We start from the raw sequence: 19812 nt of genomic DNA, 5'->3' as shown, positions 1-19812 counted from the left end.
GAATGGTGGGAAGGTGGACTTAGTACTTATACAACCTATGAATACTCACAAGAGTCTCTGATCTTATCAAGTATTGTAAAGAAATGGAAAGAAGACCGGAGGAGCAGTAATGATAGAACAGGGGCCCAGACATGCGGGATTCTAGGGAGGAACTGGTAGCATGAGAGTATTGCTCAGGGAAGAATAAAGGACAAGAATGTGGGAAAGAAAAACTTCAATGGTTGCCGTTTTGTTATTATTCTTACTAGATCTCTAGACTGTAGAAGTGACAGCTAATGAGTGGCAGGCTTGGTGACATTTCCTCTGCTAAAGCTCTGCTTGGTCCAGATGCCATGGGGGGGCACAGGTCACCTGTCACCCAAATTATATATATATATTTTTATCATTGACCTCAGGGTGAATCTTTAGGTCAGCTGAAACAGGTCCTCCATGTTTGTGATTGTGGCTATTCAGCCTGAAGACTGGTCTTTGTTACCCAAACGAAAATGGAGGCAGTTTGTTTTGCCTAATGCTCTGGGATCTCAGGCAAGTTTCTCTGCTGTTTTATTGTGTCCTAAAATTCATATCCATACATGAGACCAAGCCCTAATGCTGCCTGAAGTATAATGTGAGACACCATTTCTTCCTCTTTCCCTATCTCCTTTCTGCCTTTGGACTCAAACAAGCAGTAAAGTAACCAAGGCAAACAGACTGGATGGTCTGAGTTTGAAAGCAAGCCTTCCAGAAGGTTCTCGACCAAGCCTGTCTGTGGTGAAGCCATCACAGTGCTCAGCCTGGCTCCCTTCCACCACCGTCATTCCAGTCTTTGGCATCTCATGGCCTAAAGCAAGGCCCACACATAGTCTGAGTAGGAAAATTTCCAGTAGGTCTTATGAATGGAAGGCGTTGCCCTTTGGCTGATAATCTAGACAGGGGATACCTGAGTCCCATTTTTCTTTGAGACAGTCAAAGGGAGCCGAGATGCTAACAACCATGGCTCATCAGCACACCGGCCCTTCAGAATGTATTCCCGCACTTTGGCGATGACTTGAAGGCATGAGTGTGCTTGCTACCGAGAGCATATCAATCAGACACTAATGATTATTGCTCTGAAGAGGGCCTTAATGTGCACCACTTAAAAGAGTCTTCATTTATCTACCTTCTTTTTCCTTTTTTGACCTCTTCTACTCTACGTTAAATCTCTCTAAAGGTGTAACTATGTGTATTTAATGTGACTTCGTCTAAGGCTTGATTTTCATGCAAAGTACCCCCTGTATTTATGAGGTATTCAAGATAGGTTCTGGTGTCAGGGAATCTTTACACAGTGTTTTAGGAACCAATAGCCATTTGTAATACAGAAGGTTATAAAAACTCACTTAAAAGAAAATAGAATAAGGCATTGTGGCACTGATATTCTTTTGCTAGGCAAAAATGGTGTTACTATCAAGAGTTAGACATTGGTAACAGCAACACCATAGGCTAGAAGGGGTCAGCAACGATATAAAGCCAGGGTACTGAAGTAATCCATTTGGGTCTTAACCCTACAACTCTAGTTTCACCTCATTTTACCATTCTGGGAGATTTCTTCCTATCTGGTCCTTTATTATTGCCTCATCAACTCCATGGCTGCCTAAATGGAAGGAGAAGGGTTAAGAAGTTAGTCTCTGCAACTTTAGATCAAAACTATTGATTAAATGGTATAAAATTCATGAGTATTTGGTGATTTTATTTCATCTATTTCCATATTGGAAGGTTTCCTACTCAGACTATGTGTGGGCCTTGCTTTAGGCCATGAGATGCCAAAGACTGGAATGACGGTGGTGGAAGGGAGCCAGGCTGAGCACTGTGATGGCTTCACCACAGACAGGCTTGGTCGAGAACCTTCTGGAAGGCTTGCTTTCAAACTCAGACCATCCAGTCTGTTTGCCTTGGTTACTCTGCTGCTTGTTTGAGTCCAAAGGCAGAAAGGAGATAGGGAAGGAGAAAGAAATGGTGTCTCACATTATACTTCAGGCAGCATTAGGGCTTGGTCTCATGTATGGGTATGAATTTTAGGACACAATAAAACAGCAGAGAAACTTGCCTGAGATCCCAGAGCATTAGGCAAAAGAAATTACTTCCATTTTTATACTGATAATTGTCTTGATTCTGGCAAAGCAACTCACTTTGCTTACCTTTTAAAACTGAAATGGTTAGGCAATCAAATTCTATGTAATATGGTGAGGGCCTCCACGGGATGGGATATGAAGAGGAATATGATGTACCCTGCTATTTCTTCCCATTCCCTTTTTGCTTAATTTTCACAGAACTTTTTTTTTTAGGGCGGGTGAGTGTGTATATGTGTGGTGAGGATAAGGAGGTACATCCTAAATGTTTCAGCTGTAGGTGAAAGTCTGTATTCTTTTCCTAACCTGAGCATTTGTCAGGAAACTGAAGCCTCTTCTTCAGAGCTGCCCAAATGTTAAGCAAGAATTATTGAAAAGTTTACACATCTGCCCTGGACTTCCCTTCCCACCCAGCTTTGATCTTCTCATATTTCTTTCCATCTTGGGGCAGCGGGTGGGGGTGGGGGGGAGAGTGGAATTTCCATGTGATTCCACACAAGGTACTGTTAAAAGACAACACTCACAACATGTTAGCTATGAACCTTGGGCCTTGTACTTCGTAACTAAGACAGAAAGGAAAGAGATTACAAAATATACCTAAGAAGATAATTCACCCAGATGATATTCTTCTCGTTTGCATTCTTGGCATTAATCGCGATGGTGGCACTAGACTGTATCCAAATATAGCCTCCATTCTTCTGCATCCAACGGTAGTACTTTGTTACACACTGACCCTTATTCAGCACTGGGGGAGGAAAAAACAAAAACAAAACGTATTGTGTGTTAAGACTGGGACCAGATGAATTTCGTCTCTGCAAAACCTCAAGTATAGAGATAGGAAGTCCCACACCATGCCATGGGTGCCCCTCTGTATGCTCAATGTAGAATTCCATTAGTAGGACAAATAAAATCAACAATTCAGTGGAGCAGCAGCTTTGGAGTGAGGGTTACGACCATTTGTAGCAAGACTTTGGTGTGAGAGGAAGAATAAAAGGACTACAAATCTTTGTGGCTCACAGAACACCTAATGCAGTGCGGATATTGTCAATGGGTTTGACTCAGATGGTAAGAAAGGCAAATTCATATGTGATTTATTCATAGCTCCAAGGTAAACCACTTTGAGATTCTGGATACTTAAATGGTTCCGAAGACACCTTACCCCTCTGGTCTTTTATCATTTCACCTCAGTGCCAGCCATGGCAACCAGTGTACTTACACACCCACTCCTTTTGATCTTGTCTCACAGAATTTACAGTCTACGGATGAACTAAATTTCCGTCCGTCGGTCTGGGGAAATTCTGGTGAGGCTTTGCTGAATGCGGAAACAAAATAAATTCCCCAGCCGAGTCAGAGAGAAACACTGGCCTAAGGGAGGCACAGAATTGACTTGGCTAGTGCCGGAGTGACAGCTTCACACAGACTCTGAAATATGGCCCAAAATGAAGGAACAAGTAAAAACAATCAGTAATGTGAAACGGTGCCATTAAATACCCACTGAAAAGAGAGCTTTAAAATGCAGATGTTAAAAATGATACTTTAACCAAAATCTTGCCGAGTTGAAACTGATTTGATTTGTATCTGAGTACTCCTGAGCTAGTAAAAAGGGAAAGTACACTAAATCATCCCTGAAATAAAGTGCTACGGACGGGAATGGTCTAAAAGGATGCCGGAAATGTGCAAACCCGGCGGTGAGTACTTGGGTAGTATCGCAGCAACTGGGCGCACCCCAAGAGCGCACCAGCTGGGTGGCCACTAGAGGGCAGTGTGCACTCATCTACGTCGCCCACTTTTGGCACGTCCTTGTCTCCGTCTGCTAAAATGAAAAAACCTCTAACTGCTGTAATAAATTTGGCTAAATTAGCTGCTAAATGGTTATCTCAAGTAATATGTATTTGCATTAATCATCTTGCTCTAAACCAGAACAAGCCAGAGTCCTAAAGACGTAGTAAATTCATATTGTCCATTTAATTACGGCTAATAAGTGCTTCATATACAATAGTTTCATGAAGTACATTTTGATTTTTTTTTGGGGGGGGTGGATGGGTAAAGGGAAGGAGTCACTTTGGCAAAAAGCAGCGTTTAAAGCTGTAGAAATTCTTCCCGTTGTGTTTTCAGCCACCCTTCCTGGCTCTGACTGTGATTAAAAAATCAGACCGCCACATACTATATCCATAAACATATAAAACTTCGATGTTTCTCCCAATCTCTCTTTTTCTCACAATACCCTAAATCAATAGTTGTAAAATTTAGTAATTATGTCTAAACCGTTGCTTGGAAAAGCCTTGCTTTGATGAATATTTCAAATAGAGCTACGTTCTGTTCTGAAACTATTCAACAGCTTGGGGGTATTTTTAAGGGCAGAACTGTCCTCTTCTGTTGGTGGTGAGGCTCTGCAGGTAGCATTGTGCTTTCCTTCTGTAGGCAATTGTAAGTTCTACCATTCTATACGCGTGGCTTCAAAACTGCATGGTGAAGCTGAAAGCAGTAAAATAGGAACTCTGCCACACATCTCTCCTGTCAAACCATCGTTGCCTGCAACAAGATGTGCTTTTATTCAAATCCTCTCAACCTGGTGAACTATTAATAGAGGAAAGGTGTACTCTGTAATTCTGTCCACTATTTTCACAGAGAAAACTTACAGGACCCCATCAGTGGTTGGTGGTATAATTCTACTTCATATCTGGAATAAGGAAGGATTTCAAATAGCTTTAGTATGGTCAATAAAGGCAAAGAGACTAGGAAGTCCCCTTCAGAATCTCATGAAGAAAACATTGAGATGGAAGGCTAGATCAGCCCAGCCTGGCTGGCTGTTCTGGGTTGGATTTTGACCAAAAGCAGAAGACAAAAAAAAAAAATATCCCTAGAATACAAAGTATATATATATATATAAAAAACCATATAGGTAGGGTCAAAGTGAGAAAGCAATTATAAAGTCAAATTTGAATTTGCAGAATCAAGGTAAAGATCACCTCCCTCCATTCCTAATAATACCCTTTCTCTTTCTTGAAAACAAACAGAATCCCAGTTTTAAAATGAATAGCGGGCAAAACACCTGCCTCCCTGGTGGTCTCTAGATGTGTGCTGTGAAGGGGGCTGAAAACTTACTTGCTTAAAAAAAAGAAGAAAAAAAAAAAAGATATTGTGGCATCATCTCTTTGACTCAAGGCACTATGACTTAAATGTATCTGTTTTTCTTCAGAAGGAAAATACCTGTTTCTGAGGACCCATTAGCACACTAATAGTCTTTACGATGCAGGCTGGGGCCATCTAGCAAGGAGAGAAGGCCTTTATGAGAGGCAGGACAGGTAAGTTTTGATGTGAGGAGGTGGCTGCGAAAGGATGAATGAGGAAGGGAACCACTAAGGAATTTCTGGAATTCCTTGGGGAGCCAGCAGCTATTTGAGGGCCTTCAACTTACCATGGTTAACACCGAAAAAGCAGGATCAGGGAGCCCACCATGGTCAGCTGAAGAGATCAGTGTGACATAATCCATAGTTTTACCCTGGGCCAGCCTGACAGAATCCTTAAAAGACAAACATCCTAGCATGGTGTTAGATGGTGACTACTTCCTTGGAATTAGTGTTTTCTGGATGAGACTCCCATATGTCAGTGGGAAATCAGATAACTAAAAACGAGGCACTGAGTTAGTCTCCCAGGCTAGCAAGAAATGTTGACCGGAATATTGCCCAAGTGGCTTCTGTTTGCAGGAGGTCCCATAAAAGAGGTCACAATGGAATTTTACTTCTTTTAAAATGAACAAGGAGTAATTTTTGCTTGGGGCTCCAGAATAGAAATACATGACTTTGGGATGAAGCATCTTAAAAAAAAAAAAAACTGGCAAATCAGTTGGATCATTCCAGCTGCGTCAGAGGCAGGAGCTGACAGCTTTTCCTGAGCTCATGTGGTTCTAATCAGCTCAAGAAGAAAAGCCACCTTGGTGCCAGTTTGAAAGAGATTTGTAGTTTGTAATAAATCAGAGAACTTGAAAAACTTTTTCCATTCTCTTTAATCCAGTGGCCGTTGTTTTTATTTTCAAGTTTTAGCTTTAGGTAGCAGAGAGAAATGAGAGAATGTTTGTGCCTGCCTATTTTATAAAAATTCCTTTTATGGTGAAAAACACAAATAAGCATTACACAAGCTATCTGATAGGGAAGTCATTAAAAATAGTTAATTGTCCCTTGAAATGAGATTTAAAAAACAAAAACCCGTTGCCATGAAGTGGATTCCAAGTCACAGTGACCCTACAGGACAGAGTAGAACTGCCCCATAGAGTTTCCAAGGAGCACCTGGTGGATTCAAACTGCCTACCTTTTTGGTTAGCAGCCATAGCTCCTAACCACTACATCACCAGAGTTTCCTTGAAAACAGACAGATACTCATCAAATCAATGAGCTCAGGAGTAAATTCATAACCATGAAAGGGAAGGAAGGGAAGGAAAGGAAATTACATATGTAGACCATATTTGTGCTCTCATGCCCATGACTGGGTCAGAGTACTTCTAACACTTAACCTAGCACTTTCTCTTTGGTGTATCCCTAAGTTTGCTTTCTCCCCTCCACAATTTTTGTGTAGAAATAGCTTGTGTGTCCCTCACTGAAATCACTGAGCACATCACAACATTTCTAGAATTAAGTTCTTGAAATCACACTAATGAATACTACACAAGTTAGTTTGATCAAAGTATTTCAAAGTATTTAAATGGCATTTTATTAGATCCTGCAGAGTAAACCTGAAGACCAAAGGACGGACACACTCCTTTCTTCGTGGGTTCACTTATAATTTCGAATGACCCCAGACATAATTGTGAACGCCTCTGTGACCACATGAGAACACGTGCTTTTTCATGGGGAAGTATAGGGTGTAACTAATTGCTTTTGACTGTTTTCGCTCCAAGGAAAAGCAAGAAGTTGTCACTAACATTCCCCACCACCCCAAGCTAAAGGCACCTTAAGACTTACAAACTGTGCTCTGAACAGAGGTGACCCCACATGAGTGAGAAAAATACAATAGAAATAGACTTAAATCCTCCCAGTTGAACTGCTGCAGTCCTGCTTATCTGACAATTAGAAAACCACGAGAATGTGTCCCTTTGGCTATTAGAGTGAAAACACTACCCCAGGCTAACTATGAAGGGAGCTGCATCCACAGTTCAATCAAAAGAAAATTATAGAGCGCTTACATTTTAGAACAAGTGACCTTTACATCAAATACATGCTTCCCCCCTAAAATACTAGATGCTAAGTTTTATTGAATTTCTTTTTTAAATGTTACCTGGTAGTTGGCATACAAGAGATATGCCACTTGCAGAGAATAACTACTCTGAAATTTGATTAACTTTTTTTTTTTTTCCCTGAAGCACACATCCATGACTTAGCACACAGTTACCAACAGGGGAATTTCAGTTTTCCTGGGGAAAACATTGTCCACAGAAATAGACGGATGACTGAAAGGACATAAAGGAAGTCAGCGTCTGTGGCAGGCACATAATTCTGTTGGTAAATCAAAACAAATCAGTACAGGTTTGCCTTCAGAAATATGGAGAAAAAAAGAGACCATGGTCTCTTTCTGTTCGGCTGGTCTACAAAATCAAAGCCAACAATTCTAAATAGTGAGTTGTGTCTTAAACAGAAGGAAGCAGTCTAATGCAGTTTGAAGAGGAGATGAAGAACACGTATCAAAAGCAGTCTTTTAGCAAAATGTCTCACAAAAGGACATTTTAGTGGTTTGCATATGCATTAAAAAGCTGCAGTACTTGGTGTATTCAGGTAAGTACAGAATAAATAGGAAATGGTGAGATCATCGGAGATTCCACACTTCACATTCACACAGCGGAACAAAGAGCTTCATTATTGTCATGGCGATATGAGGGCCACATCTGCAGCGCCATCCACCCCCTCCTGGAGGTGCAGAGGACAGGTGGACAGCGGTGCCTTCTGCTAGAAACTAAAAAGTGATTCTGAATTCACCAGAGTGTGTGTGTGTGTACGTGTGTGCGTGTGCATGTGTGTGCGTGTAAGTAAGGGGGAGCTAGAATCACATTTTCTACTTACTACCACAGTTGGATGCTTAGCTGTAGCCACTGGTTCTCTTTCTACATTCACAAAACTGGCAGATGAAACATGAAAAAGAATACTGACTCTTTAATCTCTGCTTCTCCACCTAAGGCCCAAGGCAGGCTGACAGGGAACTTCATTCTGGAAACAGGATTTTTTTTTTTTTTTTAAATTCTGGATTACTCTTTCCTCTGCTTTTGAAAACTGTAGGCTATAGGGGAATGAGCCTGGCATAGACTTAAAACAAGAACAAGAGTCTTTATCTAAAAAGAGTCCTTGATGCTCACAGAAAGGTCATTTTCAAAATCCACAGGAGAAGCAGCGTTATTGTCAGAAACTGCGCATTAAGTGCTTTATTTCCTCGAAATAGAGACAGTTGTTCATTTAGAACGGCTCATAGAATCAACTGAAGCTTTGATGCTCTGCAGACTTGCCTATAGATTTTGCAATTAGTGAGCTGCATGTATTAAATAGCAGGCATCCACAAATTGGTTTTTAGTTTTTCTGTAAATCTCTGTGCAGAACGGTCTTTGGTAAAGTTTAATGATATTTGATACTTAATGTGAATTACGAGCTTAAGGACAGAAGACCTGTGGATGTTCTGTGAAGACTATGCATCATCTATGGATTTTCCCCCTAATACACTAATGACAGGCCCTGCTTGAATTGCTATCTGTGTGATTTATAACCTCGGAAGAGGTTTTTTCCTTCCACCACTGCCAATTGATAGATTTTTATTAACTGTTAATATTGAATCATGCAGAAAACTTTTCATTGATTTAAAACATGTCAATTTGTTAAGTTTAAGAAATAAATTTCCCTCCTCTTCATGATAATGCACTGGGTTGGACACCAAGGCTTTTAAACACTGATGGTATCGTGTTCGGGGACAGGAAGAATCAAAGTAATGGTTGGTGTGAGTGACATCCAGATCTCAGATTTTTTTCAAGCTGTTTTCAGTTCAACCAGGGAGTTTTAGTACCACCCATTCTTGCCCTTCTCAACCTGAAACAGTCAAGGACAGAGTATTTTTTAGCCTTTATACTTGTGTGTGTGTGTGCGCATGTGCGTGAGTATATGCTATATAAAAGAGAAGCAGTAAATTCCTGAGCATGGTATTAAGAAAGATTTATGGCTGGGAAATAAAGGAAATGGTGGATTCATTCATTTATTCAGTAAATATTTTTTGAGTGCATACTCTCTGCAGGCATTGGGGGATAGCACAGTGAGCAAAATCTGTCACGGACCTGCTTGCGCGTATTAGTCTTCATTAACAAACCAAAAACCAAACCCAGTGCCATCGAGTCGATTCCTACTCATAGTGACTCTATAGGGCAGAGTAGAACTGCCCCATAGAGTTTCCAAGGAGCGCCTGGCAGATTCAAACTGCTGACCCTTTGGTTAGCAGCCATTGCACTTAACCACTACACCACCAGGGTTTCCTAGTCTTCATTAAAAAAAAAAAATGGTAATTCCATTCCCTTTGCCAGTGATTGGTGTAAGTTTGGAATATGATTAAACACTGTTCAGTGAGACTCAGGGGGATGGTGTCCCTACTAAAGGAGAGTTTTGAAAAAGTTTTTTTCACTCTGGAAATAGGGATTAACTTCTACTTGTCTTTGAATGAGAGACAGATGCTTATCAATCCTTTTTACCAATAAATTAAAAAGTATAACAGTGATAATTGCTCTGGAAAGTGGTATGTAGGCCTACGAAAGCCCAGGGGTCTGACCTAAGCTGGGTGAATTCATCTCTGAGAATTGAAAAGAATAAAATATTGGTGAGGTTAAGCTGATTAGGGAGCCCTGGTGGTGCAGTGGTTGAGCACTTGGCTGCTAACCGAGAGGTTGGCAGTTCTAACCCACCTGCCACTCCATGGAAGAAAGATTTGGCAGTCTGCTTCTTTAAAGATTTACAGCCTTGGAAACTATATGGGGCAGTTCTACTCTGTCCTATGCTATGAATGGGAATCGACTTGATGGCAATGAGTTTTTTTTTTTTTTTTTAAAGCTGATTAGGATGTGGAAAGAACTCAGATTTATTTTATGTCTCTGGTGGACCCTGTGGTCCTGGATATAGTTATTTCATGAAGTCCACTAAACATCTGTGAAGATAAATACATAAATGGTGAGATATAGGTATACAAAACCTAGTGTTCCACAAAATCAGGAATATTTAAAAGAGCCCAGACAAATTCCATTTGGTCATCTCTTGTGTAGATTTTTAGAAATCCAAGTAATTTGTAGTGAAAATATTAAAGACTTTTCATTGTTAATTATTGAACAGCTATTCTGCCACTGCCTTCTGGATAACAGAATTCTAATTTGGGTTTTTATATTTGATGATCCCAAGTCTCAGGGGGGAAAATCTCAATTGCTTAAACTAGTACGGTAATTCCACCCCCTTGCCAGTATATGGCTGGGACTTATACATTGTTGTTGATGAAATCCTGGAAATGAGGCTCAAGGGGGCTTCTCCCTACTTGGGGGGTGGGGGGGAAGGTGTCTCTGGAAACATTTTCTTAGCTCTCAAAAATGAACACAAAAAGGGACTGACCCTTTCCTGACTGTGAACGTTGCTTTGTGAGAGCTTGATGGTTTGAGGTCCTGTAGCTGTCTTTTGGTCATAAAGAGAAAGTTAAGAGAATTGCAGAGAAGGTTTACATCATTTCTACCTGGGTTTTCTGTTACTTGCAGCCAGACGCATTCTAACTGATATGAAAAAAAAAAAAAAATGATATGCCTCACAGAAAATTCTAGGAAGCCAAAAAAGAATGTGGGAGTTTATAAAGAGGTTTAAATAACCTGATCTTTACTTAACTCCCATAATTATGGAAAAACAATTGTATGCCAGACACATACACAAATTAAATACTATGTTCTGCTTATTTGGTAGAAAAAAAAAGTTGAAGTTTTTTGAGATAAGCAGGATGTCTTTAAATGTCTTAGAGAAGGCTTTTTTTTTTTTAAATAGTTTATACAAGATTAAGAACAAATGCTATTGTAATAAGTAATGGAATTAATTTTGGGATGTTAGGTTAAAATGGATGATTTAGAAGCATGGTTTTTATTTTTTCTGATTGTGCCTCGTTAGAACAATGGGTTATTTTCTCAAAAATATCAGGTGTTATTTTTTTACTGTAAGAAAAGTAGTTATTAATTGGACTAGTAATAAGAAAAGTCCAAGAATCCCTGTTAGAATTGTATTAAATATTTCAGTCACATCAAAGATCTGGCTTACTCCCTGGGGAGAGACAAAAGATCATGTGTTTTCGTATTCCACAACCTTCTTCTCAGCCTGGAATGCCCTTAACATGGCCGCCATATTTTCTGCCATCTTGGTTTCTTGCCTTCCTCTGTCAAGGACCAGGGAAGATGTGGCTCCTCTGTTATTTTTCCTCCTTTCACCCTTTGGTTTCCCACACACCTGGGGTTTCTGCATTTTGTTTACACATCTTAATACTTCCCATTTTATGCTGCCTTTTCAGAATTAACTGTTTTCATGTTGTTTCCTCTAATAATCTATAAGCTCCTCAAAGGTAGAGATGATATTTTAGTTATTTTTGAAACCTCAGAGCAACTTCCCAAGGCTCTGTGTATATAATAAAAAAAAATTAGTACTCACAAATATGAGGTGAATTTAAACAGGAAAAGTATTCTCATATTCATACATATAATCCAGTGTACACATAGGAAAATATTAACCTGGGTGGGTGAAACTCAAAGATTTTCTTTGCTTATACATTTGATATTACTGCTATTTAACTAACTTTCTCCATTGATAACCAAAACTTTAAATTTTGTAAAACAAATCAACCTCCTTATCAAGTCATCACATACTCATTTAGTTTGAACCCAGAATGAGATAACCTTAGAGCCAATTCAACATTTATATTTTACTGCTGGAGTCTGTGAGTGGTGCTAAAGGGAAGGTTGGAGGTTTGACTCCATTCAGAGGCTCCTTGAAAGAAAGGGCTGGCTATCTATTCCCGAAACCCATAATAGAACTGCCCCATAGAGTTTCCAAGGAGTGCCTGGTGGATTCGAACTGCTGACCCTTTGGTTAGCAGCCGTAGCACTTAACCACTACGCCACCAGGGCTTCTAAAAATCAATCATTAAAAACCCTGTAGAGCTCAGTTCTCCTTTGACACACATGGGATTCCCATGAGTCACAGCTGACTCATTGACAACTGGTTATTTTGCTGCTATTAATAAAACTTATCCAAGTGGAGAAGAAAATGAAATCCTTAAGATGGTTTAGTCAATTTGCATTTACTATTTACTCCATGTAAAATAATGCCTTCTAAATCCTAGTATAACCAACGCTTCTTAAACTTTAACATGAATACTAGTCAGCTTGGGGATCCTGTAAACTGCAAATTCGGACTCAGGAAGTCTGGGGTAGATCTGAGATTCTGCATTTCTATGAAATCCCAGGGGATGCCAGTATTGCTGGTACATGGGCTACATGTGAGTGGCAAGTAGAGCAGAGACACTCGGCTAGTCGTTATGTCCTCTTGCTGGTCTCTGTTTTCTGTACTTGCCTGCCCTTGGACTTGCAAAGCCAAAATCAGCACTTGCCAAAAAAAAAAAAACCACACTCACAAAAACAAAAACCATAAAACAATAATACTAATTCAGTCCTGCATATAAACTAGCTTTATCTTGTCTCCATGTGACAGTCTTTTTAGTTAACCTACAGGCACACGATGTGGGCTGACTTGGCTTCTGAAGAAAGATAGGCTTGGTGGTTCTTACATGCGTTTCCTTTCATGGGAATTTTCATATTCATATAGAAGAAATGGAAAAACTCATTTGCTCCGGGAAAAAGTCCAGTCAGTGACCGGGCTGCAGCTAAATTGCTGAAGACAGAGCCCTGAAGGAAGGCTATGATCAGAGAAAAGAAAAGAAAAAAAAAATCCCCTGTGCTTTCTGCATTTGGCCCACCCATCAAACTTTATACTTCCTCTGCTTCCATCGAGTGCAGTTTCCTTTGCTGTGAGCAATGGCTGCGTATACCCACATCAACAATTAAATTCCCCCTTTGTTTGTGTGGCAGATGACAAATGCATGGAGGACATCTTGTGTTGCCTAGGCAGGCAGGGCACTTACTTTGATTGATGTTTGGTTGTGGAAAAAAATGAGCTGGGACGGAATTACAATGGAGGGCCCGCAGACTGGAAGGGGATATACTAATTAGTCCTGCATTAAGCAGTCGGCTTGCATTTGGCAATGAGAAGCCTTCAGGAGCGAAGTGTGTAGGGGTTATTGATGCAAAGCAGCATGGAATGCATTATGCCAGGTAGCTGTGTATTAGTTTTGTTAAGAAACATAGATGTTTCTAATGAAGATATAAACACTTAGGTTACTGTATTATTATTATTTGTAACACTCCTTGATATGTTAGGTGGGCTGTGGTTTTTTAATTGTACATGATCCTACGGACAATCTGGAAGTTCTTTCTCTTCCTGAAATCACTGTTTCAGAATTTCACCATCCTGGGCAAAGGTTCTGCTGTTGTGTTGTTGGGTGCCATTGCGTTGCTTTTAACTCATAGCAGACTCATGTGACAGAGTAGAACTACTCCACAGGCTTTTCTAGACTATAATCTTTACAGAGCAGATTGCCATGTCTTTCTTTCAGAGAGTCGCTGGGTGGGTTTGAACCACCAACCTTTTGGTTATCATCTAAGCACTTAACCATTATGTCACCAGGGCTCCTTGGGCAAGATTCTAGGAAAGGAATGCTGCTGCCACACCTATATTCTCTGGCTCCTTTTCTCTAAAACCCCACATTTCCAAAAGTATTGAGCCTTGCTAGTGGAGCAGACATAAAGAAAAAGGAAGTTTCTGCCCGACCGCTTTTCTGGGGTTTTAGAAAATGGTTGCTGATTTGACCCAGGAAGAACCTTAAGGCTATCTGAAGACAAATTCGGGTCCTCCTTCAGGCTGGATTAAATGGGAATAAAGAGAAAGGCAAAGCATGAATCTCTGTCTGGCTCAGCATGTGTGGTCTGCCCTTCTAGTTATCTGGCTATAGGCAGAAGTAGAGTGGTAAATGGTTGTGCTGAGACCTCTCATAATTCAAGATTGACACAGACACTCCAGGTAACTGGAGGGAGACATGACTGATAATCTCAAGGCCAATACTTCCTGAGCAATGGAGAACTGGAGGGTGATAGAGAGGCAACGATGCTCAAATAATTACTAATAGGAGTGGTTTAAAATTCAAATGTTGAAATGGTGATTTGGTTAATTTGTCATGAAGAATCAATGAAATGGGATTCAATAACTCCCACGAGGTGGCTTAAAGACAAAGAAATCATAGAAGTCTTTGGTCACAGTGTGAAGAAAGGACACTGAAGCTCCCTTGATTTCAGACTCCGAGAGTAATTTCATTAACCCAACAGTTGGCATTGATGATGTGATTCTCAGTGATTCTTTACATTGATACACAATGCACTATGGGGCATCTCATGTTAACCTAATGGGAAAGTGGATGGTGTAAGGTTCTTGGTTCAACTTATCAGAGCTGTCAAAGCCAGATACAGCTGACATTACTTTTTTCTTTTTCTAGAGACAGGTTCCTTTACGGACTTACAGATGCCTGGGGGAAGGAAACCCTGGTGGCGTAGTGGTTAAATGCTATGGCTGCTAACCAAATGGTCGGCAGTTTGAATCCATGAGGGGCTCCCTGGAAACTCTATGGGACAGTTCTACTCTGTCCTATAAGGTCGCTATGAGTCGGAATTGACTCGACAGCAATTTTTTTTTTTTTTTTTTTAATGCTGGGGAAAAAGGTACAAGCAATAAAGAAGGTATGCTTAATTAGCAAAGGCTACAGGGTATTTATTTTTAGTTTTATCCATAAACTGGAGCATAAGACTTACATCAAAAACATGAGAATTCTCATCAAATGACTAAAGCCTGTCTTTCATGCACACAACCAGGAATTGTGCCAATAGCTCTAGGAGGAAAAGCTAAATAGTTAATGTGGTTTATTTTTTAACCATTCCTTTGTTTTAGAATTCTATCTTATTCTTGAAATGATTCTCTGTCACCATGACCTTCTGCTCCCAAGAAGGCACAGTTGAGGCATCCTTCAGTAATAGCCTAGGGCTTTGGACAAGGAAGATGCTGTGCTAGCTTTTGCCTTTTCTTCCAGTGTTTACAGAACCAAGACTTATTACATGCTCTTGTCATTTTGTTACTGGGCTGGCTTTGGTTTGAGAATTAGGTAAACATCATACCTTCCATCACACAATTGTAGACTCAATCTTACTTTATAATGATGTTAATGTTTATTGTACAAAGTGAGATGCATTTGTATATTTTGGCATTTTATTTCAGTCAGCAAAAGCCGACATTGGAATCAGTTCAATTTTTTTTTGTGTGTGTGTGTGATTGAAGATATTAAGCACTGTAAGAACGTTGAAATTTCAATCTGATTAGGATCCAAATTCCTCAGGATCAAAACACTTCTTTTCCTCCCCCTACAGTTTTACTAATTGTGTGCTACTTGACATTGTAGAGTTACTCCACAGCATGATAGCTAAATATGTGAAGTGTATTTCACTGTGCAGAGTTATCAGCTCATTCTGTTTGTTTTTCATGTCTTTAAGGTTATTAAAAGAACTCAAAATTAGAAGTCATGTGCATGAGTTAAAGGAGTGAACTCAATCATTGTTAGTAAGCTAAATCATAAAGTAATAGCCAGTATGTCAATATGAAGTAATGAAAAAACCCACAGATTTGAAAGCATACCTCTCTGTTTATTAGTTGGCACGATAACAGAAAAATTAGGAGACTGGCACAATAGTGAACGGCAGAGTAGTTTATTTTCAGCACTCTCAAATTATCCTGGCTACTGAAAATGAGATAAAAGGAGATCAGAAGGAAGGGCATCAAACATTTGTTGGAGACCTTTGCTTTATGGGAAGAAACGAACCTCCCTAGCCACACTGTTTCTGAGGAATTGTGTTTCTTCAAGCTGTAAATCAAATCCCAGGGAGAGAGCATGGTGTTTTCCAAATAATAGCTGCAGACGACAAGTTTTTTTTTTTTTTTGCATCAGCATCAGGTTTCTGCATTTAGACCTCAATTAAGATTCCAAAATGAAAAAGCACCCCCCCCAAACACACATACACACAGAAACATGCTTTATGACAGTGTTTTACAAACACTATATTATTTTTCAGTCTGTATCTCTGGCCTATATTCATTCAAAAATATATCCGTGGCTTCCTCCAAAGGTCCTGACTTTTTCTATTTCCCCTGAATTCGCACCTACAAAGAACCTGATGTTTCTCTTCAGGAAACAGCATCAATTTTTATTGCAATTAATTGGAGAGCCATCTGCTTCCATTAATACATGACACCCATTCATTCTTAGCAACAAGTGTGTTCCCTAAATCCCTGGTGTGCAATTTTTAGACACAAGTTCAGTGTTGGGAATGGAACCTGCTGAAGAGCAGCCCTGCAGACAGACTCTTCCAGAGCCGTGGCACACACAAGATTTGATGTTGACCTTGGTCCCATGTCAGTGTTCTAATGAGGGTTAAAAACACAGCACAAGATGCTCACACTCTGAGACTTTGGCTAGTTTCCAAGGAGTACCTGGTGGATTCGAACTGATCTTTTGGTTAGGAGCCGTAGCTCTTAACCACGGTGCCACTAGGGTTTCTCCTGGCTAGTTTACTATCTATTTTGTTTTTGAAGATCTGAGTTTGAAATGAGTAAACAGCTGCAAAGGGCAGGACCCCAAAACCAAACCAAACCCAGTGCCGTTGAGTCGATTTAAGGGCAGGACAGATCTGAAAAAAACTCTCTTTGACCATGGCAAGAAAAGGGTGAGCAGATAAATACAAAGGCCACCCAGCTGAGTTTTATTACCAAAAAACTTCATCTTCAAGCTGTACCATCTCATTTGTGGTACTCTGTAGGTATTTACAACCAGAGATTAGATTTGGGTTTAGAACCTTCTAGGAATATAGCTAGCTTGGGCCTTTATCTTTCAGGAAGACTCTATTGAATGGTCATAAAAAGAACCTCTGGTTGGAAGAGAGCACCCCTTTCCTAAGTGGCTCACCACATCAGTGCCTCGTGACTTATGGGATTGTCAGGCCCCTTCTACACACAACGTAAACAGGCCCGCTGACTGATGAGGGGAGCTGCATTAGGACGTTGGTGTGCGAGTTATCCCTTAGACCCAGCAGAACCCAGCTTCTCTGTCCTTTCTTACGCATCACAGAAGGGGCTTTGGGGTTCGGGCTGTAGGTCAGGAGATGGGAACTGGACTCAAAGAGCTGAGATTAGTTTCTCTCTCCCACGAGTCAGGACGTGGCGGTGCCTGCTCCTCTGAATAACCCCCTCTCTCCAGAATACGGTGAAAAGACGCTGCCTTTGAGACCTCTTGTGCCCACAAAGGGTGGTGGTGACTTCCACAAGATGTGCTCTGTCCCTACCCCTTGGCTTTCCCCCCAGCCCCAGTTCTATGGCTAGTCAAGTGGGAATTTTTATGAGGCTCTGGTCTATTTGAACGTGTCTTCTCCTCATATATATTTTGTAACTGAGACAAAAAATTTCAGCGTTGAAGTTGCTCTCTAGGAAATGGAAGGGTCAAGAAAGCACTTAAGACAAAGGTCCCAAACCACCTCATGGGAGAGAGAGCACAAGAGACCACGAAATTCAGGGTGAGTGCCTAAAGATCCAGCAATTTCTCTGGGCCTGAGGTCCAACTTCCAATCTAACACAAGCTGAAGTGATTTATGTTTCACTTTTTCTCATGGTGCGCTGACGGTTGTCTCAAATGTACACAGGAGAGAGGCAGTGAGATATCAGCACTAAAACCAAACAAGCATCAGAGAGAGACACCAGCTTGTGTTATACCCATACCCAGGAGATACTTACAGTCCAGGTGACTGTGCCTGATGCCCTCGACGTCTTCAGCATGGATGAAGTGGTAGCATCTCTTCCCTACAATGTCTACAGGGGTCAGATCCATATAATCACTAATCCTACGAAGAGAAGAGCACAGGCTGGAATTCAGAAAGGGGGAAAATAGAGAAACTCTCAAATGACTCAGAAACAAATCTAAGGACACATTTTCATTATATGGCACTTTGAGGGAAACTCTTTATAGATAATATTATTTCTTTAATGTATAATAGGCTCTTTACAAAACAGGAAACAGCTAGATCAAGCAATTGCCTTTAAATAATTGGGTAGGTTTTTCTTTTCTTTTTTTGGCATTAGAGTGCACATTTAGACAACATAATTCCATAAAATTATTGAGAATCAGTAACAATGCAAGATCCTCATTTGAGGCCAAGATAATTCAAGGTTACATAATAAAATAAAAACATGTTATGTTTATACCAAATGATTAGAGACACCTTTCATTTAAACAGATTGGTCTTCTATTGGGTATTTCCATGAAAAAGAGCTTCAACTGCTTCTTGGCACAGAGTCCAAATTGGCATTTCAAGGGATATAATTTAAATGCTGAGACATACAGATGCCTGGGGGTATTATCTTTTTTAGTCTCAGTCATTTGGGAGCTCAGCTTTCACTCCTGCTCCTTTTAACTGGTACTTTGTGGTGGATTCCACACAGAAACTTTTAAACCATTTCAGCAGCTCTTCCAGGCTTGTGCTTGACAGTACGTGTGTGTAAGCCTCTGTCATTGATTGTCCAGATGTCAGTGTCCTCAGGCAGGAAAACAGAAATGGGAAAACTCGTTGGGGGATGCTGCCTAGTTTACACAAATACCTCAAAATGCTTATTACCCTCCTCCCTGCCCATGTACGGATTGGTTTTGGTCAGCCCAGGACAGAATATATTTTAAAATTGGATTTATTCTCTTTACTATCCACTTTATAACTTATGATCCAGTCAAATATGAAGTGAATCTTTAGAAAAGACATTTTTAAGACACATGTGAGATCATTGTTGAGCTAAGTCTAGCCCTCAAAGCAGGGAAATAAGAAACAAAAACAAAATCATGTGGAAGATAATTAAAAATACACTACTCGCCGAGTGAATTTCTCAGTGCCTGGAAATTTAATTAGTTTTTGGCATAGAACTTTTGGCAAAACTAGAATTCTTGGAAAGATAAGACTAATTGGGGGAAATAAAATGGAGTGTTTTCTAACGATTCCAGGGTTCTCTGGTACAAAACAGATTAGTTGGTGTTTTCCTAAAACCATTAGCTGTTTTCCAAGAACAGTTTATACCCCCTTTCTGGGATGTCATTAAAAGACCCTCTTTGGTGTTTCTGAATTTGCCAGCTCCTCTGAAGGCGTCAGATATCTGCTTTGCCTGAGGCCGTCCTGGGGAATGCCAGAGGAGAAGAATGGTCTGCAGAGGCAAGGAGAGAGCTGTGGTTTCCAGCTAACAATTCCCTAATTAAATAATAAACCCCGGGAAAAAGCCACTCGGGTCTTTAGGGAAGACATTTCTTTAGTTTATTCTCTATTTGAATTAAATCCTTCAAAATGATTTCCCGAAGCCCTTCTATGCACCAGAGCCTGTTGCCGTGGTGAACACAACGGGCTCAGCATTCAAGGGTCTCTTGCTATATGTGTAGAAAGCATCAGAGCTGTCTGATGACCCCTATCAGGATCAGAATCAGAATCCTGACGGCATCCTTGCCCCTGAGCCTCAGTTTCCTCATC

At 40.4% G+C, this 19812-nt stretch overlaps 1 protein-coding gene across 1 annotated transcript in view; it reads right to left on the bottom strand.

Annotated features, from left to right (window-relative positions):
* Positions 1 to 19812, bottom strand: part of LOC100662937 (neuronal PAS domain-containing protein 3) — an 86229-nt gene that overhangs the window by 4745 nt on the left and 61672 nt on the right. The window contains exons 5-8 of the mRNA XM_064291851.1: positions 18047 to 18153; positions 3781 to 3897; positions 2699 to 2829; positions 920 to 1048 (exon numbers count right to left, since the gene is read on the bottom strand). Of these exons, the coding sequence (XP_064147921.1) occupies positions 920 to 1048; positions 2699 to 2829; positions 3781 to 3897; positions 18047 to 18153 (484 nt within the window). The remainder of the gene's footprint in view (positions 1 to 919; positions 1049 to 2698; positions 2830 to 3780; positions 3898 to 18046; positions 18154 to 19812) is intronic.

The sequence above is a fragment of the Loxodonta africana genome, chromosome 10 (genome assembly GCF_030014295.1).
Source record: "Loxodonta africana isolate mLoxAfr1 chromosome 10, mLoxAfr1.hap2, whole genome shotgun sequence".
Classification (NCBI taxonomy): Eukaryota; Metazoa; Chordata; class Mammalia; order Proboscidea; family Elephantidae; genus Loxodonta; species Loxodonta africana.
Note: the sequence above shows the minus strand (reverse complement) of the source record. Positions and strands in the feature narration are given on the sequence as shown.